Raw genomic sequence first — 18,668 nt, forward strand, 5'->3', positions numbered from 1 at the left:
AATATTAATTGTAAAATGCATTGGTTTTAATAAATAAATAAATTTATTAAAAATACTATTGATTAAAGATGTAATACATTTCAATTATTTTCTTAATACATGTGAAATGTGTGTAAGTGATAATTTTTTAAGAAACATAAAGAGTATATAATCTCTAACAATTAAGTAAGGTTCATTTCCCCCGATCTAATTCGGTTTGTATCCTCCAGCTTTATGTTCATGAAAAATACTTAGATTTCGTCATAAAGAGCTTCCATATTATTCAGAAGGCCCAATAATTTATTAAGATAAGGCCAATTAGCTATTGGTCAACGAATCTATTCAAGTTATCAGTTACTGAAGACTTTATCAAAGACTTGATCCTTACCTGACGTGTAAAAGTTATCCGAACACGAACTCAGCGGGACCCATATATGTGAAGAACCAAGCTATAAATAGACGCGCACGCAGTCTAATGAAAATTCACTACGTACATCTGAAATTCATAATAGGCGAGTATGGATCCAAATCCGAAACCGGCGAGTTCCCGTGAGGATAACAACAAGGCTGTGTTGGAGCATCGCTCGTTCGCTAGAATAGGGTTTCTGGGAAACCCTAGCGATGTTTACTTCGGCCGCACGATATCCTTTACCATCGGCAATTTTTGGGCGTCGGCTAAACTATATAGAGCCATCCGACCATCTCTTGATCAAGCCTCATCCTTACTATGACCTTGTCCGCTTCGACTCTCTCGATAATCTCGTACGTTCGGCTGTCTTTGTTCCGATTTAAATGCTTTTTGAATTGGTTAGCGTTGTTTTTAGGTTTCACGTGGTTTGATTTTGCACCGGTTCTATAAGTACAGGGATTCATTTCGTCCTTTGACTGCTTGATGTTGTTTAATTACTGAATCTAGCATGTTATGTTTAGTCTTTCAAATCTTTGTTCAATAGTTTCTAACACTTGTGTCTTTGGTTCTAGGTTTGTCGATTGAAAAGTGAAGGGTACTACGGAGGTGTAAGGTTACTAATGGCAATATGTAAAGTATTCCGCAGCTATTGCAAAGATAATGACATTCATCTTCATGACAGAAACTTCACTCTATCTTATGATACCAATATCCCCAGACAGGTTTCTCTACTAGCTTGTTTTTTGTCTATGGTTTGAGCTCATGTTTTGATGTATTAATTAACTGAAGTTTTTTTTTTTGAGACGGGGCTTTCGGGTTCTAGTGCAATTGTATCTGCTACTCGATTTCTACAGTGTCAGGCATTTAATAAGGATAGAAGTTAGACCTAACCTTATTCTTAATGCCGAAAAAGAACTTGGTATTGTTGCAGGTCTTCAAGACCGTGTTGCTCAAGTCTATGGTGGTGGTCTTGTTCACATGGTTAGATTGACATCCTTGCAACTCTGATGATATAAACCCTAAAATTCCAGCATTCATCAATATCGCTCGTGTTCTGATCTTCTTTGCTCTGCAGGATTTTAGTAAAGAGCATATGGAGAGAGTTGGTTATGGAATTTACACTATAATGGATATCAACCTTCTTCCTCCTCTGCATCTCATCTATGCTGAGAATCCTAGTGACTCTGGGAAAGTAAGAGAGAATATTAGATTTTGGGGACTATAAACATATTTTAAAAACCTTATAAAAAATCTTTAATTTAGAGGACGTATATCTATGTATATAATTTTCAAAAAGTTGGAGATCAATGTCAATATTTCAGCTTAGATCCGGCTTTTCAGAGACCTATTTAAAACTGTTTTACTTAGAACACCATTGATCCTAGTACCCCAAGTGGGTTGGGGTGCTTAATTTTTTTTTTTTTTTCTGTTTAAAAAAAATTTAAAAAATCAAAAACAAACCTATCGCGGGCAAGTATTAGTGAGACCCGCGAAACAGCTTAAGCAGCGACGCCTAATCAGGTATTTTAAGCACTCTGTTTTCTTGTTTTATGGTGGGTTCCACCAAAAAGCACTCCATCAAACATTTGCGTTGATGGTGATCTTAGAGCATCAACATTGCTAGTTTCTCACCAAAGCTCTTCTCGTTTAAAAAATAAAAAATAATTAAAAAAAAAACAGAAAAATTGAAGAGGGAACAAAAATGTCTCTTCTTGAGAGATGAGTTTTTTGCTGACTTGTCATGTTATGATTGGTTTTAATTTTATTTATTAATTTTAATTCGTTAAAAACTTTTTTTTATCAGCGATGATGCTCTTCCGGTTTCTGTTTCTGCTCTTGTTTTATTGCTATATTTCTGAGCATTGCTTATATTTAAATGGCAGGTTCATAGCACGGTTCGTAGAAAGTGGTTAGATGGTGATGAGTTCATAATATCATCAATGGCAGAAATTGCAAAACTAGCAGAAGAAGGTCGAACTGCATTACTAAATAAAGATTACACCAAGCTCAAAGAACTCATGAACCGTAACTTCGACCTTCGAAGCTAACCAATAATAAGACCCACCACACAGTTCAAAACTAAACAAAACCTAACACAAGTCATCTTTTTTTCTCTCTCTGCAGGATTATGTTTGGAGATGAATGTTTGGGAGCTATGAACATAGAAATGGTGGAAGTGGCACGTAAGATCGGTGCAGCTGCAAAGTTCACTGGAAGCGGAGGAGCTGTGGTGGCTTTCTGCCCCGACGGGCCATCTCAGGTCAAACTTCTCGAAGAAGAATGTAAGAAAGCTGGATTCATTGTTGAGCCAGTAAAGCTTGTCCCTACGCGTCTGAACAATTCTAATCTTAAGACTTTATCAAAGCCCTGAGCTCATTACTAGAGCAGTAGAACTCTTAGACTAAGAAAACACAACTTGGCTCTTTAGGTTGTATACTTGAGCTTAGTACATGTCATAAAGTTTACATTTCTCTTGATTGTGTCCGACTACATATTTGTTATCCTATGTTTTAGACTAATGTATTCTTTAAAACTTTCACAATTATATTAGTATTTTAAATATTAACAGTATGTTTATAATTTTTAAAATTTTGATAGAATAGTTTCAAATGAAAATCTGAAGCCAAAACATAAATAAATAGGGAAACTGGTATGATGGATCAACCGAGTACTAAACCGAATAATGGACTAGATCAATTGAATAGTCAATCCCAAAATCAAACACTTAAGTGAAGCCAAGCAGACCATGTGCCGTCTCAACGATTGAAGAGAAAACATCATGTCGTTCTAATTCATCACTCAACATAATTATCATCTCCGCTGGACGTACGGCGAATAATCGCCGCCGGAGTTGGATTTGATAATTCACCCGCCGCCAATTCCCACCAATGGCGAAATCTCTACACTTCACAAGACTAATGTCATCATCAGCAATAACGGCTCTCTCCTCTCACTTCCCCTTCTCAATCAAACCGAGAATCATCCATAAACCCTACTTCTTCTCCTCAACTCCGTACCCACTCCAATACGACATGATCATCAACCGCCCCACACAGTCCTCCCTCTCCCAACCCCGCCGCCGCCCCCAATCCCCTCGAGCCATCGAATCCACCTCCTCCCCCGACCCGGACTTCGACTCCTGGGTCGACAACAAACTCGCCTCGGAGCGCGAAAAGGGCCGACCCGGTTCGGGAGACCCGGAGATGGACAAGGAGAAGAGGAAGTACTACAGCAAGAGGAGGAAGAGGCTGTACGGATCAGATTCCGAGGACGAAGGAGGGAGGAAATCAGATGAAGGATTCGTGGAGCTGAAGCCAGAGGTGGTGGAGTTCGATAGGTTGCATCAGAGGGAGGAGGAGTTGTATTTCTACGACACGTTTGCGTATCCGTGGGAGAAGGATAAGCATTATAAGATGGTGTATCAGCTGGAGAAGAAGTATTTTCCTGATCAGGGCTTGGATAAGGCTTTCTTGCAGCCTGGAGAGTCTCCCTCCGGGAAAGTTACTGGGAAGAAGAAAAGGGATGGTGGTGATGCGGAGAATTGTGATGATGAGAAGTTTGTGTTTTTTGATGAAGTGAAGGATAAGGAGAAGGTAGAGGAGAGTGTTACTGAGAAGAAAGTGGAACAGTTTTTCAAGGGTTTGACGAAGTCAGCTAATGAGAGAGGTGTGGCTAGTGGTGGTGGTGATGGTGATGGAGAGCCTTTTCTTGTGACGAGGAACGGTGAGCTTCCTCCTAGATGGGATGGTCCTAACGGTACAGTGCTTTTGGTGAACAAACCCAAAGGTGTGTGTAGTCTCTTATCTCTCTCTCTCTCTCTCTTTTTTTTTTTTTTGTCTTTTGTAATGTGTTCTGTGATTTTGTTATCGTGTTGTTTTGTAGGATGGACTTCATTCACCGTCTGTGGTAAGCTACGACGAATAGTCAAAGTGAAGAAGGTTCTTGCTTTAACCCTTGTCCAATCCAAGATTTGGAAAATGTAGCTTATTAGTATTTCTCAGGTTGGTCATGCTGGGACACTTGATCCTATGGCTACTGGTCTCTTAATCGTCTGTGTTGGTAAAGCTACCAAGGTGGTTGACAGGTTTGTGGATTTATTAATCGAGAAATGTTTCTCTCTGTGATGATCTACAGAAAGAAAAGCTAAAAACAGTCCTTTGTATCTGCAGATACCAAGGGATGATCAAAGGTTATAGCGGAGTTTTTCGTCTTGGTGAAGCCACTTCAACTTTAGACGCTGACTCTCCTGTAAACTCCAACGACACCTTTCCTTGTTTGTGATAGTTCATTTCTTCGTTAGAGTTTGCTTGCTCAATGGTGATATTGATGCAGGTGATTCAACGAGAGCCTTGGGAGCATATTAAGGACGATGACATTAAGAAAGCTTTGACATCTTTTCTTGGCGAGATATGGCAAGTTCCTCCAATGTTCTCAGCTATTAAAGTGAGCATTGCTGAATCTTTAAAGTTTTAAAGCCGTGCCTTATCATGGGTTACATTGCTTTCTAGCTTTCTTTTAACTGTAAGTTCTGTTCAGGTTGGAGGTGAGAAGATGTACGACAAGGCGAGAAGAGGAGAAACCGTGGAGCTTTCTCCCAGACGAATTTCGATTTTTCAGTTTGACATAGAACGCAGTTTAGATGACAGGTTCAATTCATTTTCTGTACAGTGCATAAGCAATTTAATAACAGTGTTTCTGTATAGGTCTCACTAAAGATTCTCTCGTTTATCTTTTACAGACAGAATCTGATCTTCCGAGTTGTATGCTCCAAGGGTACATACATAAGATCTCTCTGTGCAGATCTTGCTAAAGCTCTTGGAAGGTAAAAAAAGTTTCACCGTTGTTGATATACCTAACACATCCAAAAAGTTACTAAATATCATTTCTTTTTGCTGCAGTTGTGCTCACCTCACTGCTCTCCGGCGAGACTCAATCGGTAGGTTCTTTTATTGTCCGCGTATCAATTTGGTCTTCAGTGAAGAGTAATTCACTCTTACGGTTTTCTTCTATGGGGTTCAGGTGAATATTCTGCTAACGATGCTTGGGAGTTCAATGAGTTAGAAGCAGCAATCACCAAAAACTACTTCTAGAAGAAAACGAGTAGAAGATCCATCAACGGAGGATTCTTTTAAACGACAAACAAAGGTTTACAGAGGCTTACATAGATCATTGTTTGTTCTTTTAAAAGCTTACATTATCGGCTAAGAGTCTATCTAAGACCCAAATCTTTATTTTGCTTCAAACTACATTTCAAGCTCTTTGTACTAAATCTCACTGTCTATAACAAGCTCGAGTGATTGGAACTGGAGGGTCTGTGAGCAATCCACCATGTGTACGATCAGCCACATGCTTGTTTGCAGCTTCGGTATAGTGAACTCCATCCCAGCTCACAGCCGTTGCCGGGTTCCGGCATGGGGCACCGTAGATTTCGGTATTGTTCACTTTCCCTTTAGTTCCGCACCAGATGTGATCATACTTCTCATGGTAGCCGCAACATACCTTCAATGGATTTGCAAATCCTACAAAAACAAGAACAAAGTTTACAACTTTCTAGAGAATATGTTGGTTGCAACGATTTGGATTGCGTTGAGAAGGGTTCTTGTAACCTAGTCTCTTAGGATTGCTCATCATTTCGTATTTGGCAGAGTAGACATCAACGTAAGTGATGGCTGCTCTGGTGAGTTCTTTTCTTAGATTAATGATTGTTTCCTTGAGCTTCCTGTTGAACTCCATCGCCATTTCGTTCTGAGCTTTCACGCAGCCGGATTTGTCCAAGTAGCCTGGCGCAGGAGTCCCCATGTAGAACATGTTTACTGGTAGACAACCGAAAGGGCCTGTGTTGTGGATCCAAAATGTTCTTCCTCCTTGCTGATATATGTTCTGTGAGCAATCATAAAAGCGTTATTCAGAAGCAGAGAGAATAACATTGCATACTCTTTCAGAATCTAACCCGAACAGCAGAGGCTAAGTGGCTGACAATGTCGGGTATCGTCGCCTTGAGTTGGTCGACGCTCATTGTCCTAAACCCAACAGAGAGATCATTCTGCCCAATATCAAAAGTATACAAAGCCTTTGCAAACTCTTCCTGTCTTGGAAGCTTCTCTCTTTCAGATCTAATCTTAACTGAGAAGCAACAGACGACACACGTCATTATCATCATGTGACTGTGACAAGAGATAACAGAGAGCTTTAAACAAAAGGAACTGACTTTGTGAGAACAGCTCTGCAGATCTTGATTTGAACTGATCAAACTGAGCAATCTGCATATCGAGAGAGAACGGGCTGATCCCATATTGAAAAATGGTTTCGTTTTGCCTTCTTATGGTTGATCCACCTGTTGCAAAGTTAGCCCCATGTCTGAAGTTCGATCCTAGTGAGTTTAGGTACGCGCTCAAGTACGGTAGTCCCACACGCTCAGCTACGAAACAACGAATCATAAATCAATGGTTTAGGTTTTGGAAGCTCTGTTTTTCTATGTAAACTTTTTTGTCACCTATGAAATCAATGGTGAGACGACCATCGGAGTCTCGTCCAGCGGGTTTGTGGAAGAAACCTTGACCGTAAGGAGCTCTAATGGGCTCGAAGGCGGCGGAGATTCCTCCAGTGTCGGAGTTAGAATCTCCGAAGTTGTAAATCGCCGGAAAAGCACACGTACGCTGAACTGGAGCAGCTGTTGTCACTGTTATTAGGAGGGAGAGAAGAAGACATGGAAACACAGCAGAAGATACCATAAGCCGTGCCCTTTCAAGATCGCTCTTCATCGTGGTAAAGTGAGAGAGAGAGTGTGTGTAATGATAATGTCACTTCTTCACACTATGTGTCTCTCTCTAGTGTCTTAATTATAAAGGCATTTAGTTTTAGATTTGTCTGAAAAAGGGTTCGGAACAAAAAATGATTTTGTCTTGTTATGAAAAGGACAGAAGTAGAAAAAAGAAAAAGGATAAACGTGTCTTGAGAGTTGGACCGGACCACAGTTCGAACAGTCATGAGCTGTGCTGTAGTTGGAAGCCAGAAAAGACGCGCTAACGGTTATTATTGTCGGTACCTTCAATTTACCTCAAAGCCATAAATATTTCTACGACTTTAGATAATAATTAGAGAAGAAATCCACCAACTATTTTAAACCGTAAAGTAGCACATGTTTCTTGATCTGTTCCGTTAAATCAGCTGCTGGTGAAGAGAAGGTAGTGTGAACAGTGTGGGTGAGAGACGGTAGATTCCCGCGAGAGATCAGACAAAAGGACTGCGCATGTTAATATAAAAAGACGCGGTTAAAATTTAATGGGCCTGTAATTGTATATTTTACGTTTAATTGTTTGTAATCGATTGGGCTTTATAGATGTTTCTTTTTCTATTCTTTTCTTCCTTTTAGGGGGGTTCGAGCCCATAACGTATTTCGGCCCAAGACCAACTTTTAAAATCTCCATTATTCGAACCAGGGACCCACTCTTTGCAAATTTACTTAGGTTCAGCTTTTGGGCCGGTGTAACTGATGATTTCGGTTCGGGTTTGGATATTTAATGTTATCCTCTGATTATTTGGTTTATTAATAGTGCATTCCACGTACATCTTGCTTGCTTCTTGAAAGAACGGTCCAACAGCAAAAAAAGAGAAATGCATAATTCACGGGGTAAGGAAGCTTCATAAACTGAAGTCCATTTAATTTTCACGTGTCGTGTCTGCTCCCCAAAGGAAACAATAAGTGTCATATTGAAAGTAGTACACGTTAATTAGAGAATTACCATGTTCCAGAAAACGCTAGGCGCTGGTCGGAGAGTGGAGTTGGACCTAGCGCTTAAAGAGAAAATCGGGGATTAATCGAAAATTATGTGGGGCAGAATTTTTAGATGGTTTACTATGTTATAAAACATGTTAATCTTTAATTGTGTATAACATTAATACATTTTCATGTTTAAAATTGTATAAAACATACAAATAGAATATATAAACTTAATATAGTGTAATTTTCATCAAAATTATGAATATAAATGATATTTATAAAAATTTAGATCAAATAAACAAATAAAAATATTATTTAAAATAAAAAAATAATAAAAAATAATAATAAAAATAGATTAGGCGGCCGCCTAGGCGGCTAGACGGTCATTTAGGCGGTCTAGGCGAAAAAAGTTGGATATACGATTTTTTAAACCGATTTGACATAAATTGGGGCGGAAGAGTGAATTGTAGCGTCTAGGGGGCCGATTTTTAGAACAAAGGAGAATTATATACATTTTCATTGTCTGACGACCAAAACAAAAGAGAAGAAATGATAATAAAATTCAAAAGTCAATACCTATATCAAGCAATAACGGAAAGAATAGAGCAATAGACAACGGTGACACGAAAGAACAAAAAAAAACACTGAAGATAGATATGACGTGGACGGAAACGTCTCATTACCATCCATTTCTATATTTCACAAGAGTCTCATTGTTATCATTAACTACTAATTTTCCAAAAACCAAGCAGTGTTCTTAAAAATGATTTTCTAATTGTGATTAATAATTCTGAAGGTTTGCAATATTTAGATCCTAATTAGCTGTAATCACTATAATATATATTTATCACTTGAAAATCATTAAAAAAAATTAACTATTACCTATTTGTAATTTAAAAATTGAAAGCAGTCAAGAAATTGTCAACTGATTATTTGTTTTTAGACTTGTTTGGACTTTGTAAAAGTTGGAAGAGTAAATAATATTAATCAAAGTGATAATTATAAATTAACCGCCATTAGCGTGTTTATTTTAAAGAAAAAAAAAATAGAAATTTGATTCTCTTAATGATTTGATAGAAACAAAACCGAAACAGCAGAGAGAGAAGAAAGTGAAACTGCTTTAGAAGAAAAGGCGAACTCTGCTGGATTCGATTCACCATTCACTCACTCTCTGTGATTCGTCATTCATGTTGCTTCTTCTTCTTCCTCCTCAAATTCAAAAAGGTAGACACTTTATCTATCCTCTCTTATCACTACACTCTTCCTCCACATAATGTCGGGAGATTCAACATCGTATCTATGTTTTGCTTGATTAATTCGTGGAAACAACTAATTGGAGAGCTCGTAGATTTGTCAGAAAAGTAGATTTTCTTTTTTATACTAATTCTGAGGGGGTTAGAGAGTATTGCAGCAAGTTTCGTCAAAAGACTGACTTTATCTTAATCTAGAAAGTCATCGTTTTTATTGGTTTGTTTGCCCAGTCTATGAGGGAGACGTGATTGAATTGAATCTCCTTTCTCTATAAAGAAGACCACCAACCTTCAATTTCATAAGATAATTCAACACCTGTCCCAAGATCAAAGCTTTCACCTTTTTAAACAAATTAGGTTCCTGCATCCATCATCTTTCGAGTTATACATCATAACCTCCACCAAGTTTCTGCATTTTCTTCTGGGTTTATTGAATATACTCTAAATACCAAATCTTTTTGTTGTGTAGGTTACTGAATTGAATCAAAGTGGTTTAGCTGTTTCATGGGGACAGGGAACTCAAAGGAAAACTGGAGACAGGAGTCTTCATCATCGTCTAGGTCAGCTTCTTCACCTTCAGCAGCATCTTCTTCTTCATGGGCTTCTCATCAAAGCTATCCTCAATACGGTCCTGATAGCTATACCTATCCTCCTCCGCCTTCATATGCTCCTCCACCTCCTGAGTATACACACCCTCTCCCTTCACCTTCATATACCACTCAGCCTTATTCTCAACCTCCGCCGTCTCAAAGCCATGGCAATAATAAGAAGAGGTTGGAGCGCAAGTATTCAAAAATCTCTGATGAGTACTCCTCTTTAGAGCAGGTGAGCTGAGAATAAGGAATCTTGTTTGCTTTCTTAGTTGATGATGATCACAAAGCAGTAGAGTCTTATGTGTTTTGACAGTAAAGCTTCACATTATTGTCCTGTTTCATTTAGGTGACGGAGGCTCTTGCAGGTGCAGGTCTAGAATCTTCTAATCTCATTGTTGGTATTGATTTCACCAAGAGCAATGAATGGACAGGAGCCAGGTCCTTTAATAGGAAAAGCCTACACTTCATAGGCAATAGTCCCAATCCTTATGAACAGGCCATAACCATCATAGGAAGAACCTTAGCCGCCTTTGACGAGGACAACTTGATTCCATGTTACGGTTTTGGAGATGCGTCAACGCATGATCAAGACGTGTTTAGTTTCAATCCTGAGGATAGGTTCTGTAATGGGTTTGAGGAAGTGCTTGGTCGCTATAAAGAGATCGTCCCTCAGCTTAAGCTCGCAGGTTTCTTTCTTTCTTTCCCTAAAGTTTCATCAAACGTTAACTAAGCTATTCAAACCATTGATGTGAAAATGTTTCAGGGCCAACCTCATTTGCTCCCATCATTGACATGGCCATGACCATTGTCGAGCAGAGTGGTGGCCAGTATCATGTCTTAGTGATAATAGCAGATGGGCAGGTTACAAGAAGTGTTGACACTGAAAACGGACAGTTAAGTCCGCAAGAACAGAAGACTGTGGATGCTATCGTGGAAGCAAGGTTTTGAACATTCTCTGATCTTTTCACTTTGATTCCCATTGAAGCTATCTCTCTTTGTGTATTTTTGATTTGAGTTGTCTATGGCAGTAAGCTTCCTCTATCAATCGTCTTAGTTGGGGTTGGGGATGGACCATGGGACATGATGAGGGAGTTTGATGATAACATTCCCTCCAGAGCTTTTGATAACTTCCAAGTATGTTACTTTTAGAGCTCACTTAAAGATTTAAAGATTCAAAGTTGTTTTCAATCTTTTTGATATGATTTTTTTTTTCTGTTTCTAGTTTGTGAACTTCACAGAGATAATGTCAAAGAACAAAGCTCAGTCCTTTAAAGAAACAGAGTTTGCCCTTTCTGCTCTCATGGAGATTCCTCAACAGTACAAGGCGACATTAGAGCTTAACCTTCTAGGGTAAACCCCCAAAACATTATCTTTTATCTTGGCTTCAAGGTTTTACTCACGAAGTTTTCTTGCAGAAGAAGGAATGGGTATATACCGGAACGATTCCCTCTTCCACCTCCAATGCATGGTGGATACAACAAGCCAAAGGCCACTCCTCGTGTTCCAAGTTTCAAACCGAGTGTACCTCCTTATCCAACTGAAAGCTATCCAGTAAGGTCTAGTCCTGCACAGCCAGCTACTACAACCTCTGCTTTTGATAACCAGGTATGCTTCCAAAATCTGTTTGAAATGGTTATGTAAAAAGTTTGGAACTTAATGTTCTTGGTTCTGTGTAACAGCTATGTCCTATTTGTCTGAGCAATCCTAAAGACATGGCCTTTGGTTGTGGCCATCAGGTAAATCCTCTACAACGCACAATATTAATCTTCTTCTTCTTCTAGGACTACTGGATAGATTGTAACATGGAATTGAACTTTGTTTTTTTTGTTTTGATACAACAAGACATGCTGCGAGTGTGGACCGGATCTTCAAATGTGTCCGATTTGCCGTGCACCAATCCACACAAGAATAAAGCTCTACTAGCAAGCAAGTAGACCAAGATCCACAACCTTCTTACAGTTTCTTTTGGGGATCTAATCACTGAGCTTCCTCCACCGAGAAAGATGGGATCTTCTTTCTGTAAAAAGAAAAGTAATACGTTAGTTTGTTCGTTGAATCACTTTCCTAACTTTGATCTTTGAATTCTTTCATTCTTCTTTGCTTTGGAGTAAATGTTGTTGTCAGTGTGTAATCCTAAGTCTACCATCGTTTTGTTTTCTGCTCTTTTGGTGATTGTTTCTGATAAGTTTGATTCTTGAAATTGGTTGTAGTGACAGTTTACACTATTCACCTACTTTTTCTTTCATATAATGAGCCTCCGTGTTAGCTTATATAGTGAACAAATCACATGTTGTCCTAAACATGTGGGATTATTAATCAATCAGACCAACTAACCATGTACTCTACTCTTGCTTGCGTAACAAAGACAAATGTGCATGTTAATCCATTTATCCATCTTACACCATATAATAATATGTGTTTTGATGCAACTGAGAATTCATTTTAGTGGGATTATACTGAATGTAGATTTGTAAAAATCATGTGATATATTCTCAGCCATAATCCCTACTTTGAATAACATTAAAAAATACAATAATTTATTGCAAGGAAAAATAAATATTAAAAAACTTTGCAAACCTAGATTGAGGCATCGCATTAAATTCATGTACACACAACCTAACCACTTATCATAAATCGACCCACCAACTATACACATTGAAACATCAACAATAATGACAACTCATATAGTTAATGTGTGATATACATCTCTCAAAGAACTCTCTACGAGACTATTCAATATCACCATTTTGATCTAATTTCCATGGCTTTTTCTCCCAAGATCACCAATCTCCCTTACAAGAGGCTTTCTCAAGAAGATGATGTCTTCAACGAAACAACAAGTAGATCGTCATCATATCCATACAGGTTGATTGTTTTTGATGAATACTATAATGTAATAATGGATATGTACACAATCGTCATCAACACAATTCTATGATATTATATATAGAAGTATTACTTGAGGAGTTGAGCGATTTTTTTTGTAATAGAACTTTTCTTGTATATAGGTTCAAGAGAGTACTGTCACTGAGAGGAAGGAAAAGGATTAGAGTTAGAGTAAAGATCCGGAGACTTAGGGGATTTGTGAGGAAGAAAGCGAGTAAGGTTAAAATTGGAGTTTTAAAAATATTGAAGAGGTTGAAGGAGAGTCAATCACACTTTGGTGATCTCTTTGCTGGTAATTACCTTTTCATGCAAGTTAATCCTTCTTCTCTTAACACTAAGTATGTCTTCGACCGATCTTTTCAAGTTCAAAATGGTAACTTACCTCTCTCTAAAGTATCTCTTCCTAGAGTTCTTATGTAAAGAAGACGTATGAAAAAAAAAACATCAATTATATATCCATTTTCAGATAAGAGACTATGGTTATGATTCTCTATTTTTAATTACATTTGATTATGTGTCTGGTCTGTAACTATTTCAACGGAAATGTAAAGTAAAAAACTTATGTAATATAATGGAATTAAAGTAGTTGAAATCGACAAATGTTTTAATATTTAATTGTATTTAATTATTTATACAAAAGGTCATATACATAAGCAAATATTTGAACTCACTGATTTAATTTTGTTTTGGGCAAATTACTCATTTTGTGTCAAAATCCCAAGATGGCAACACGAAGCTAATCAATATACAGACCATGACTAGAGACAGTACTTGAAAATGACGGAAGCAATAACATCTAACAATTATTAAGTCAATGTTGTTGAAACACTGGAATTTTTAATTGTTTGAAAGTTACATTAAAGTTACATCTAAGATGGATTCCTTGGTTGATCAAAAAAAAAGATGGATTCCTTATTAAAGCAGTTATATAATGTTCATGGGTTTAACTTGTTGGGTCGATCTCCAAAAGCATGCCTCTCTTAAACTCCACGTAAGGATGCGCTATTGGCATTTCATCTGACTTTGTTTGCCACCTACCAGTACGAAATTTTTATGTAAGGTTAATTAGTAGAGGTGTCAAACATCAAGATCAACATCAACGACACGATAAACACACACATGTTTGCAACGCAGATTTATCAATCAGTGAAGTAACTGAAACCATGCAAAGTCAATATAAAAAATCAGAAGTTGATGAGATTTTTCGAAATTTAAATGGTATAATACATTTCTAAACATGACAAAATCCCAAAAGTTAAATAGATGACTATGTCTGATAACGGATAGTCCAATTTATTAGTCAAAATAAAAGAGATTTGATTTAGACTGAGACTTACCTATAAGAGAGGACAAGATGATGAAGGAAAAAAGCAATTTGGAGTTTTCCAAGTTCACCACCAGGACATACTCTTACTCCTCCTCCAAACGCCGTCATTTTTCTGTTCATCTTGGCCTTATCCTATTTATATAATTTTTTTAAACAAAAGGTTTCTTATTTCCATTTTTCCCCTTCTCATATGAATGTATCCATTTTCAAATATTTTACTTACGGTCCATCTCATGGGATTGAATTCAAAAGGATTTTCATGGAGAGATGGATCAAGATGTACTGCTGTGAAAATAGGAAACACCTTCCATCCCTTTGGAATCACATATTCTGCATTTCGAGCATATTATATTAACATTAATTTAACTGAATATTTGCTTCTAAATAGTACAAGTTTTATATATGATGATCGAAATTAACTAACCTTTGAATTTAATATCGTGGGTAGCTTTTCTATGTACCGTCTTGACAATATTTCCACATCGCAGTGCTTCAGACATGACCTGTAAATTCGATCCAATATAATTAACTTCATGACGTAAGGTAAGTGTATATATAAAATCAACATATTGAGAAAAAAAGACACTCAGAATATAATCCTACAATTGTAATTTGTAAAGTAGTATAGATTTTTCTGTTTTGTTAACTTGGTCACCAAAACAGTTTTGAACCCAAAAAAAAACAAATTATAGATGGAATCGGCTTTTATGGAAATGGAACCATACACATTGGGTGAATTCCATCTTCTGATAATCTTTCCAGTTCAAGAGTTCTCCATCTCCTTTCTTGGCTCTAATGGCTTCATGTTCTTCCTGTACACTTCCACATGAATATATTATATATGTAGATATATATATAAGTAGAAGATAGATAGGAATTAAACCTTGAGTTTTTGAAGGAGGCTTGGAGACTTAGCAAGAAAATAGACAACCAAGGAAAGAAGAGTTGCACTTGTTTCAAAGCCCCCAAGCAAAATGTCTAGTACAATGCTAACTTTCTCTTCATAGTTTAGATCCTCACTTGACATTAGCACATCTAGAAAATCTTCTTCTCGTAATGCTTTATTCATCTCTTCTTCTTTATTTTCTCTGGATTTTATCATCTCCATAACCCTCGCGGACAATCTCTTCCTAGCCTAGCAAACAGTAAAAATGATTTAAAACTATATATTATATGTATAAATTAGATATAGGTTCTGATATATCTGGATATAGCTTTTAGCCAAAAATGGATATAGCAGAAGTACAAAACCCTATAAAGTTGATCTACATGTTATAATTCTTATAAAACGTGTTAGAGAAACTGAAAATCTTACTGCTCAAAATTAAAATACAATTAGTAGCTCGGCTATTTTCTTACTGTCTGGGAAATTTTAATGTATTAGGATCTAACCTTAATTGCGTTTGTATAAGCCGTTCCTGGAAGCGGCACTGGTAACGATATAAACCCTTTCATATAAGATAAAAAATCTTGCAATACATAACGTCTTGCTGGGTCTTCTGGTTTGATGCTCAAGAGTTGGTTAACCATAACACTAAGAGTAAACTGTATGACTCAACCCAATAAAGATATTACAATTAGAAAAGATCGACTAATTAAGTTTTGTGAGGACTAAGGACTATATATAATAAATTAATTACCATTTTAACTTCGTTATGGAATTCGATTTCTCGGCAATTTTTCCATGACGCTAGCATCGAGATGGAGAGATTCTCTGCGCAGAGAAGAAACTCAGGTTTCGACTTTGTAAGATTGATGAAGCTAATGATAACATTTCTTAGTTTCCTGTGAACTTCTCCAGTGACTAATAAGAGGGAATATTCGCCAAGAATGTCATGCATCGCTTTTGGATAATCTGATGTAAATAACTTCCCTTCGTTGTGAAGTATGAACATGTTGAGTTCTTGTTCACATGAGACTATGGCTTTACCACCACATATATTTGACTTGAATACTTTTCCATACCTGAAAACATATTCAAAAATTAAAAATTATCTCCATTTAGGTTAATTGTTTTAGTAGAAGTATTATGTTGCGTTGCTTTAAATATATATCTTCAAAATAAATAAATAAAGCATTTATGTAAAGAATTATTACCGTGAAACATGTTGTTGCAAGAATGTGCCTATGGAGTCTGATCTATGAGGCTTGAAGAAAGAAATGGTTTCTCCAATAAACGGCCATCCCATGCTACCACTTAGAGATGAGTGATGATATGTTGTTTCATTTTGCTTAGATACTGATTTGTGAAGAATCAATATAGAGAGAAAGACAAATCCAAACGCAAAAAAGATGAAGACCACCAGCATTGTCTTTCTAATTAGACTGATCCTCTTTTGATAATTGTGTCTCTCTTATAACTTTATATCTTGGTCATTATGCCTCTATACAGACAAAGAAAGATAGAATATATTGCAGATCCATTCAAATTTACACAATTAATTAAGTTTCCCTTTTATTAATCAAAAATAATTGTTTTTCAACTTTTGTTGTTGATTAAGTTACTATTTTGTTGTGTTGAGTTGATGACTAAAAAAGTATAATAGTTAAGACCTTCAGATTTCTCCGACTACACAATCGGAATCAAATAAGTGACAATAAAACAATGAAAATATAATGATTCTTTTTTCAAAAAAAAAAAAATATATAATGATTCTCCATATAATGTTATGTAATTTAAAAAGATATTTTCGGCATGTGCCATTACTAATATTTACCATTTAAGATATGTAATATATTTTAGTAGAAGATCAGATTATTGTAATAGATACTAACCTATCTAGATTATTTCAAATTTAATATTTTTATTATTGCAGTATAATTAACAAATGTATAACTAAATCTGAAATATATTGAAGAATTTGCACACTTAGAAGTTATAACCAATCTGCTTTCACAGCAGAATGGGATCTAAGCTACCAACTTGTATCATATGTTCATTTTTTCACATTCTTAACAAAAAGAATATATTGAAGAACAAAATTAATGTTATGTAATTAATGAGATTCTCCGTATAATAAAATTTATTAATATCTAAAAGGTAAGTTTATCGTGTAAACTATATACTAGGTCTGGGCACAGATCAGATATCAGACTTTTTGAAGGTGTTTGTGATTTGCTTCGTATGCAACATATATCTAATTTTTCGATTTGCTTTGCTTAGGAAAAATATGGATATTCGGAAAAACGGATATCCAGAAAATAAATAGATATTTGCGAGTATTTACGAATACTTACGGATATCTCATATGTTTTTATTAATGCAAATAATATTAAAATTTTGATATAAATTTATTTTGCAAAATATTTTTTGCATGATATATAAGATAAAAATTAAAAGAAATAGTGAATTTACATATTTTATAAATTTTTTAAACTTAGTTAACAATTGTAATAAGACAAAACTTAAGAAAAATATATAATTGTCATAAATTTATTCATTTCCTTTTATGTAATATTTTTATATAAGTAATAATGTGAATAGAATTTGTCAAATCATATGTTAGAATAACAATTATATAATTTTATACATTTAAAACTTTAAATATAATCAAGATATACATGTATTTATATATTATCGGATCGGATCGGATATCCGCTTCCCAAAATTTTAATAATTGTGATTTGCTTCGATTTTAACGGATATTGAGTTTTAGTATTTGCTTTGCTTCGAAGGTTTACGGATATCCAAAATTTTCGAATCGAATCGAAACGAATAACGAATCGAATCAAATTTAACGGATGAAATGTCCAGCTCTGCTGTATATGATAAGTCAATCTGACAAAATAATGGAGTCAATCTGACAAAATAATGGAGAATGGAACAGAAAAGTAAATATCAGGAATGTAACAAGAAACTACATGATGAAAGTTTAACGCTCGTGCATGCAACCTGGGACCCTCGTGCAATCAGTTTGTTTGTACGTAAATTACATTTTTTGGCTATCTTTTGACTTCTATCTACTCGTTTGTTTATTTTCTCTCTTTTACATTTTTATTGCGTTAGACATTATAAAAATATATAAAATTTTAGTTAATAAATCATATCATTTGGTCTCACACTAACAACGAATGGAGTGCTTATGTTTCAAATCTGATATGATTTTTGGAATATATTTCTTATTAAAATTTTACATAAGTGAACTTGTCATTTGATTCATTCATTGTATTCATAATCCAACTTTATATGTGACAAAAAAAATGTGAATTTATAACACCTGATAAACACAAAATTTTATTTTTTTTCTTTATCAGGTATGTAAATTTCATTTTTTTTCTTTCTCAGCCCATCTAAATCTAGATCAAGTGAAGAACAGACGAACCAATTCTCGTATGAGCACCTCCATCTGTCTGGGTCTGATCTATATGGGTAAACAGGTAGCCTCTGGTCCTTGCATCCTTTGCTAGCGCATCTGCCCGACCATTACGACTCCGAGAAATATGAGACAGACACACATTCTTGAAGCCCTCATGTATCCTCTGAAAAGCCTCGATCTCTGTTGTG

General features: G+C 36.0%; 5 protein-coding genes and 1 pseudogene across 7 annotated transcripts; 4 read left to right on the plus strand and 2 right to left on the minus strand.

The window, feature by feature from the left end:
• Positions 1-454: 454 nt before the first annotated feature.
• LOC106418109 lies at positions 455-2,968 on the plus strand (annotated as a pseudogene).
• Positions 2,969-3,148: 180 nt separating this feature from the next.
• On the plus strand, positions 3,149-5,863 carry BNAC09G43050D. The gene is made up of 9 exons (XM_013859080.3): positions 3,149-4,174; positions 4,271-4,326; positions 4,390-4,472; positions 4,558-4,636; positions 4,721-4,831; positions 4,925-5,034; positions 5,127-5,210; positions 5,287-5,324; positions 5,408-5,863. Exons 1-9 carry the CDS (start codon positions 3,277-3,279, stop codon positions 5,476-5,478), a joined length of 1,530 nt encoding a protein of 509 aa, XP_013714534.1. The 5' UTR covers positions 3,149-3,276; the 3' UTR covers positions 5,479-5,863.
• LOC106418385 (GDSL esterase/lipase At5g14450-like) lies at positions 5,492-7,271 on the minus strand. The gene is made up of 5 exons (XM_013859081.2): positions 6,882-7,271; positions 6,597-6,806; positions 6,339-6,511; positions 5,995-6,268; positions 5,492-5,907 (listed from the first exon to the last, which is right to left on the minus strand). The coding sequence occupies exons 1-5, from the start codon at positions 7,147-7,149 to the stop codon at positions 5,660-5,662; spliced, it is 1,173 nt and encodes a 390-aa protein (XP_013714535.1). The 5' UTR covers positions 7,150-7,271; the 3' UTR covers positions 5,492-5,659.
• A 1,867-nt stretch (positions 7,272-9,138) lies between these two features.
• On the plus strand, positions 9,139-12,196 carry LOC106418626 (E3 ubiquitin-protein ligase RGLG2). Of its 3 annotated transcripts, none has more exons than XM_013859366.3 (9): positions 9,139-9,332; positions 9,828-10,183; positions 10,298-10,637; positions 10,715-10,892; positions 10,980-11,085; positions 11,174-11,301; positions 11,367-11,556; positions 11,631-11,687; positions 11,794-12,196. In XM_013859366.3, exons 2-9 carry the CDS (start codon positions 9,863-9,865, stop codon positions 11,872-11,874), a joined length of 1,401 nt encoding a protein of 466 aa, XP_013714820.1. In that variant the 5' UTR covers positions 9,139-9,332; positions 9,828-9,862; the 3' UTR covers positions 11,875-12,196. The 3 variants fall into 3 exon arrangements, with proteins under 3 accessions (XP_013714820.1, XP_013714822.1, XP_013714821.1); XM_013859368.3 differs by lacking the exon at positions 9,139-9,332 and adding an exon at positions 9,356-9,715; XM_013859367.3 differs by lacking the exon at positions 9,139-9,332 and adding an exon at positions 9,556-9,739.
• A 386-nt stretch (positions 12,197-12,582) lies between these two features.
• BNAC09G43080D lies at positions 12,583-13,447 on the plus strand. The gene is made up of 2 exons (XM_013858427.3): positions 12,583-12,816; positions 12,960-13,447. Exons 1-2 carry the CDS (start codon positions 12,713-12,715, stop codon positions 13,255-13,257), a joined length of 402 nt encoding a protein of 133 aa, XP_013713881.1. The 5' UTR covers positions 12,583-12,712; the 3' UTR covers positions 13,258-13,447.
• Positions 13,448-13,615: 168 nt separating this feature from the next.
• On the minus strand, positions 13,616-17,443 carry LOC106417880 (cytochrome P450 724B1). The gene is made up of 9 exons (XM_013858604.3): positions 16,262-17,443; positions 15,805-16,129; positions 15,557-15,709; positions 15,048-15,299; positions 14,890-14,976; positions 14,589-14,667; positions 14,388-14,494; positions 14,175-14,296; positions 13,616-13,871 (listed from the first exon to the last, which is right to left on the minus strand). The coding sequence occupies exons 1-9, from the start codon at positions 16,471-16,473 to the stop codon at positions 13,781-13,783; spliced, it is 1,428 nt and encodes a 475-aa protein (XP_013714058.1). The 5' UTR covers positions 16,474-17,443; the 3' UTR covers positions 13,616-13,780.
• Between the last annotated feature and the right edge of the window lie 1,225 nt (positions 17,444-18,668).

This window comes from Brassica napus, chromosome C9, assembly GCF_020379485.1.
Source record: "Brassica napus cultivar Da-Ae chromosome C9, Da-Ae, whole genome shotgun sequence".
In the NCBI taxonomy this organism is placed as follows: Eukaryota; Viridiplantae; Streptophyta; class Magnoliopsida; order Brassicales; family Brassicaceae; genus Brassica; species Brassica napus.

Coding starts and splice junctions, on each gene's coding strand:
- BNAC09G43050D (XM_013859080.3), top strand. CDS start 3,277: ATGGCGAAATCTCTACACTTCACAAGACTAATGTCATCATCAGCAATA. Junction 4,175..4,270: donor TTTGGTGAACAAACCCAAAG/GTGTGTGTAGTC, acceptor GTTGTTTTGTAG/GATGGACTTCATTCACCGTC. Junction 4,637..4,720: donor CTTTAGACGCTGACTCTCCT/GTAAACTCCAAC, acceptor ATATTGATGCAG/GTGATTCAACGAGAGCCTTG.
- LOC106418385 (XM_013859081.2), bottom strand. CDS start 7,149: ATGAAGAGCGATCTTGAAAGGGCACGGCTTATGGTATCTTCTGCTGTG. Junction 6,269..6,338: donor ACTTAGCCTCTGCTGTTCGG/GTTAGATTCTGA, acceptor GATTGCTCACAG/AACATATATCAGCAAGGAGG. Junction 5,908..5,994: donor GAGCAATCCTAAGAGACTAG/GTTACAAGAACC, acceptor TTGTTTTTGTAG/GATTTGCAAATCCATTGAAG.
- LOC106418626 (XM_013859366.3), top strand. CDS start 9,863: ATGGGGACAGGGAACTCAAAGGAAAACTGGAGACAGGAGTCTTCATCA. Junction 10,893..10,979: donor GATGCTATCGTGGAAGCAAG/GTTTTGAACATT, acceptor TGTCTATGGCAG/TAAGCTTCCTCTATCAATCG. Junction 11,688..11,793: donor CCTTTGGTTGTGGCCATCAG/GTAAATCCTCTA, acceptor TGATACAACAAG/ACATGCTGCGAGTGTGGACC.
- BNAC09G43080D (XM_013858427.3), top strand. CDS start 12,713: ATGGCTTTTTCTCCCAAGATCACCAATCTCCCTTACAAGAGGCTTTCT. Junction 12,817..12,959: donor TCGTCATCATATCCATACAG/GTTGATTGTTTT, acceptor TCTTGTATATAG/GTTCAAGAGAGTACTGTCAC.
- LOC106417880 (XM_013858604.3), bottom strand. CDS start 16,473: ATGCTGGTGGTCTTCATCTTTTTTGCGTTTGGATTTGTCTTTCTCTCT. Junction 15,710..15,804: donor TCCATAACGAAGTTAAAATG/GTAATTAATTTA, acceptor TGAGTCATACAG/TTTACTCTTAGTGTTATGGT. Junction 14,668..14,889: donor AGATGGAATTCACCCAATGT/GTATGGTTCCAT, acceptor TCGAATTTACAG/GTCATGTCTGAAGCACTGCG.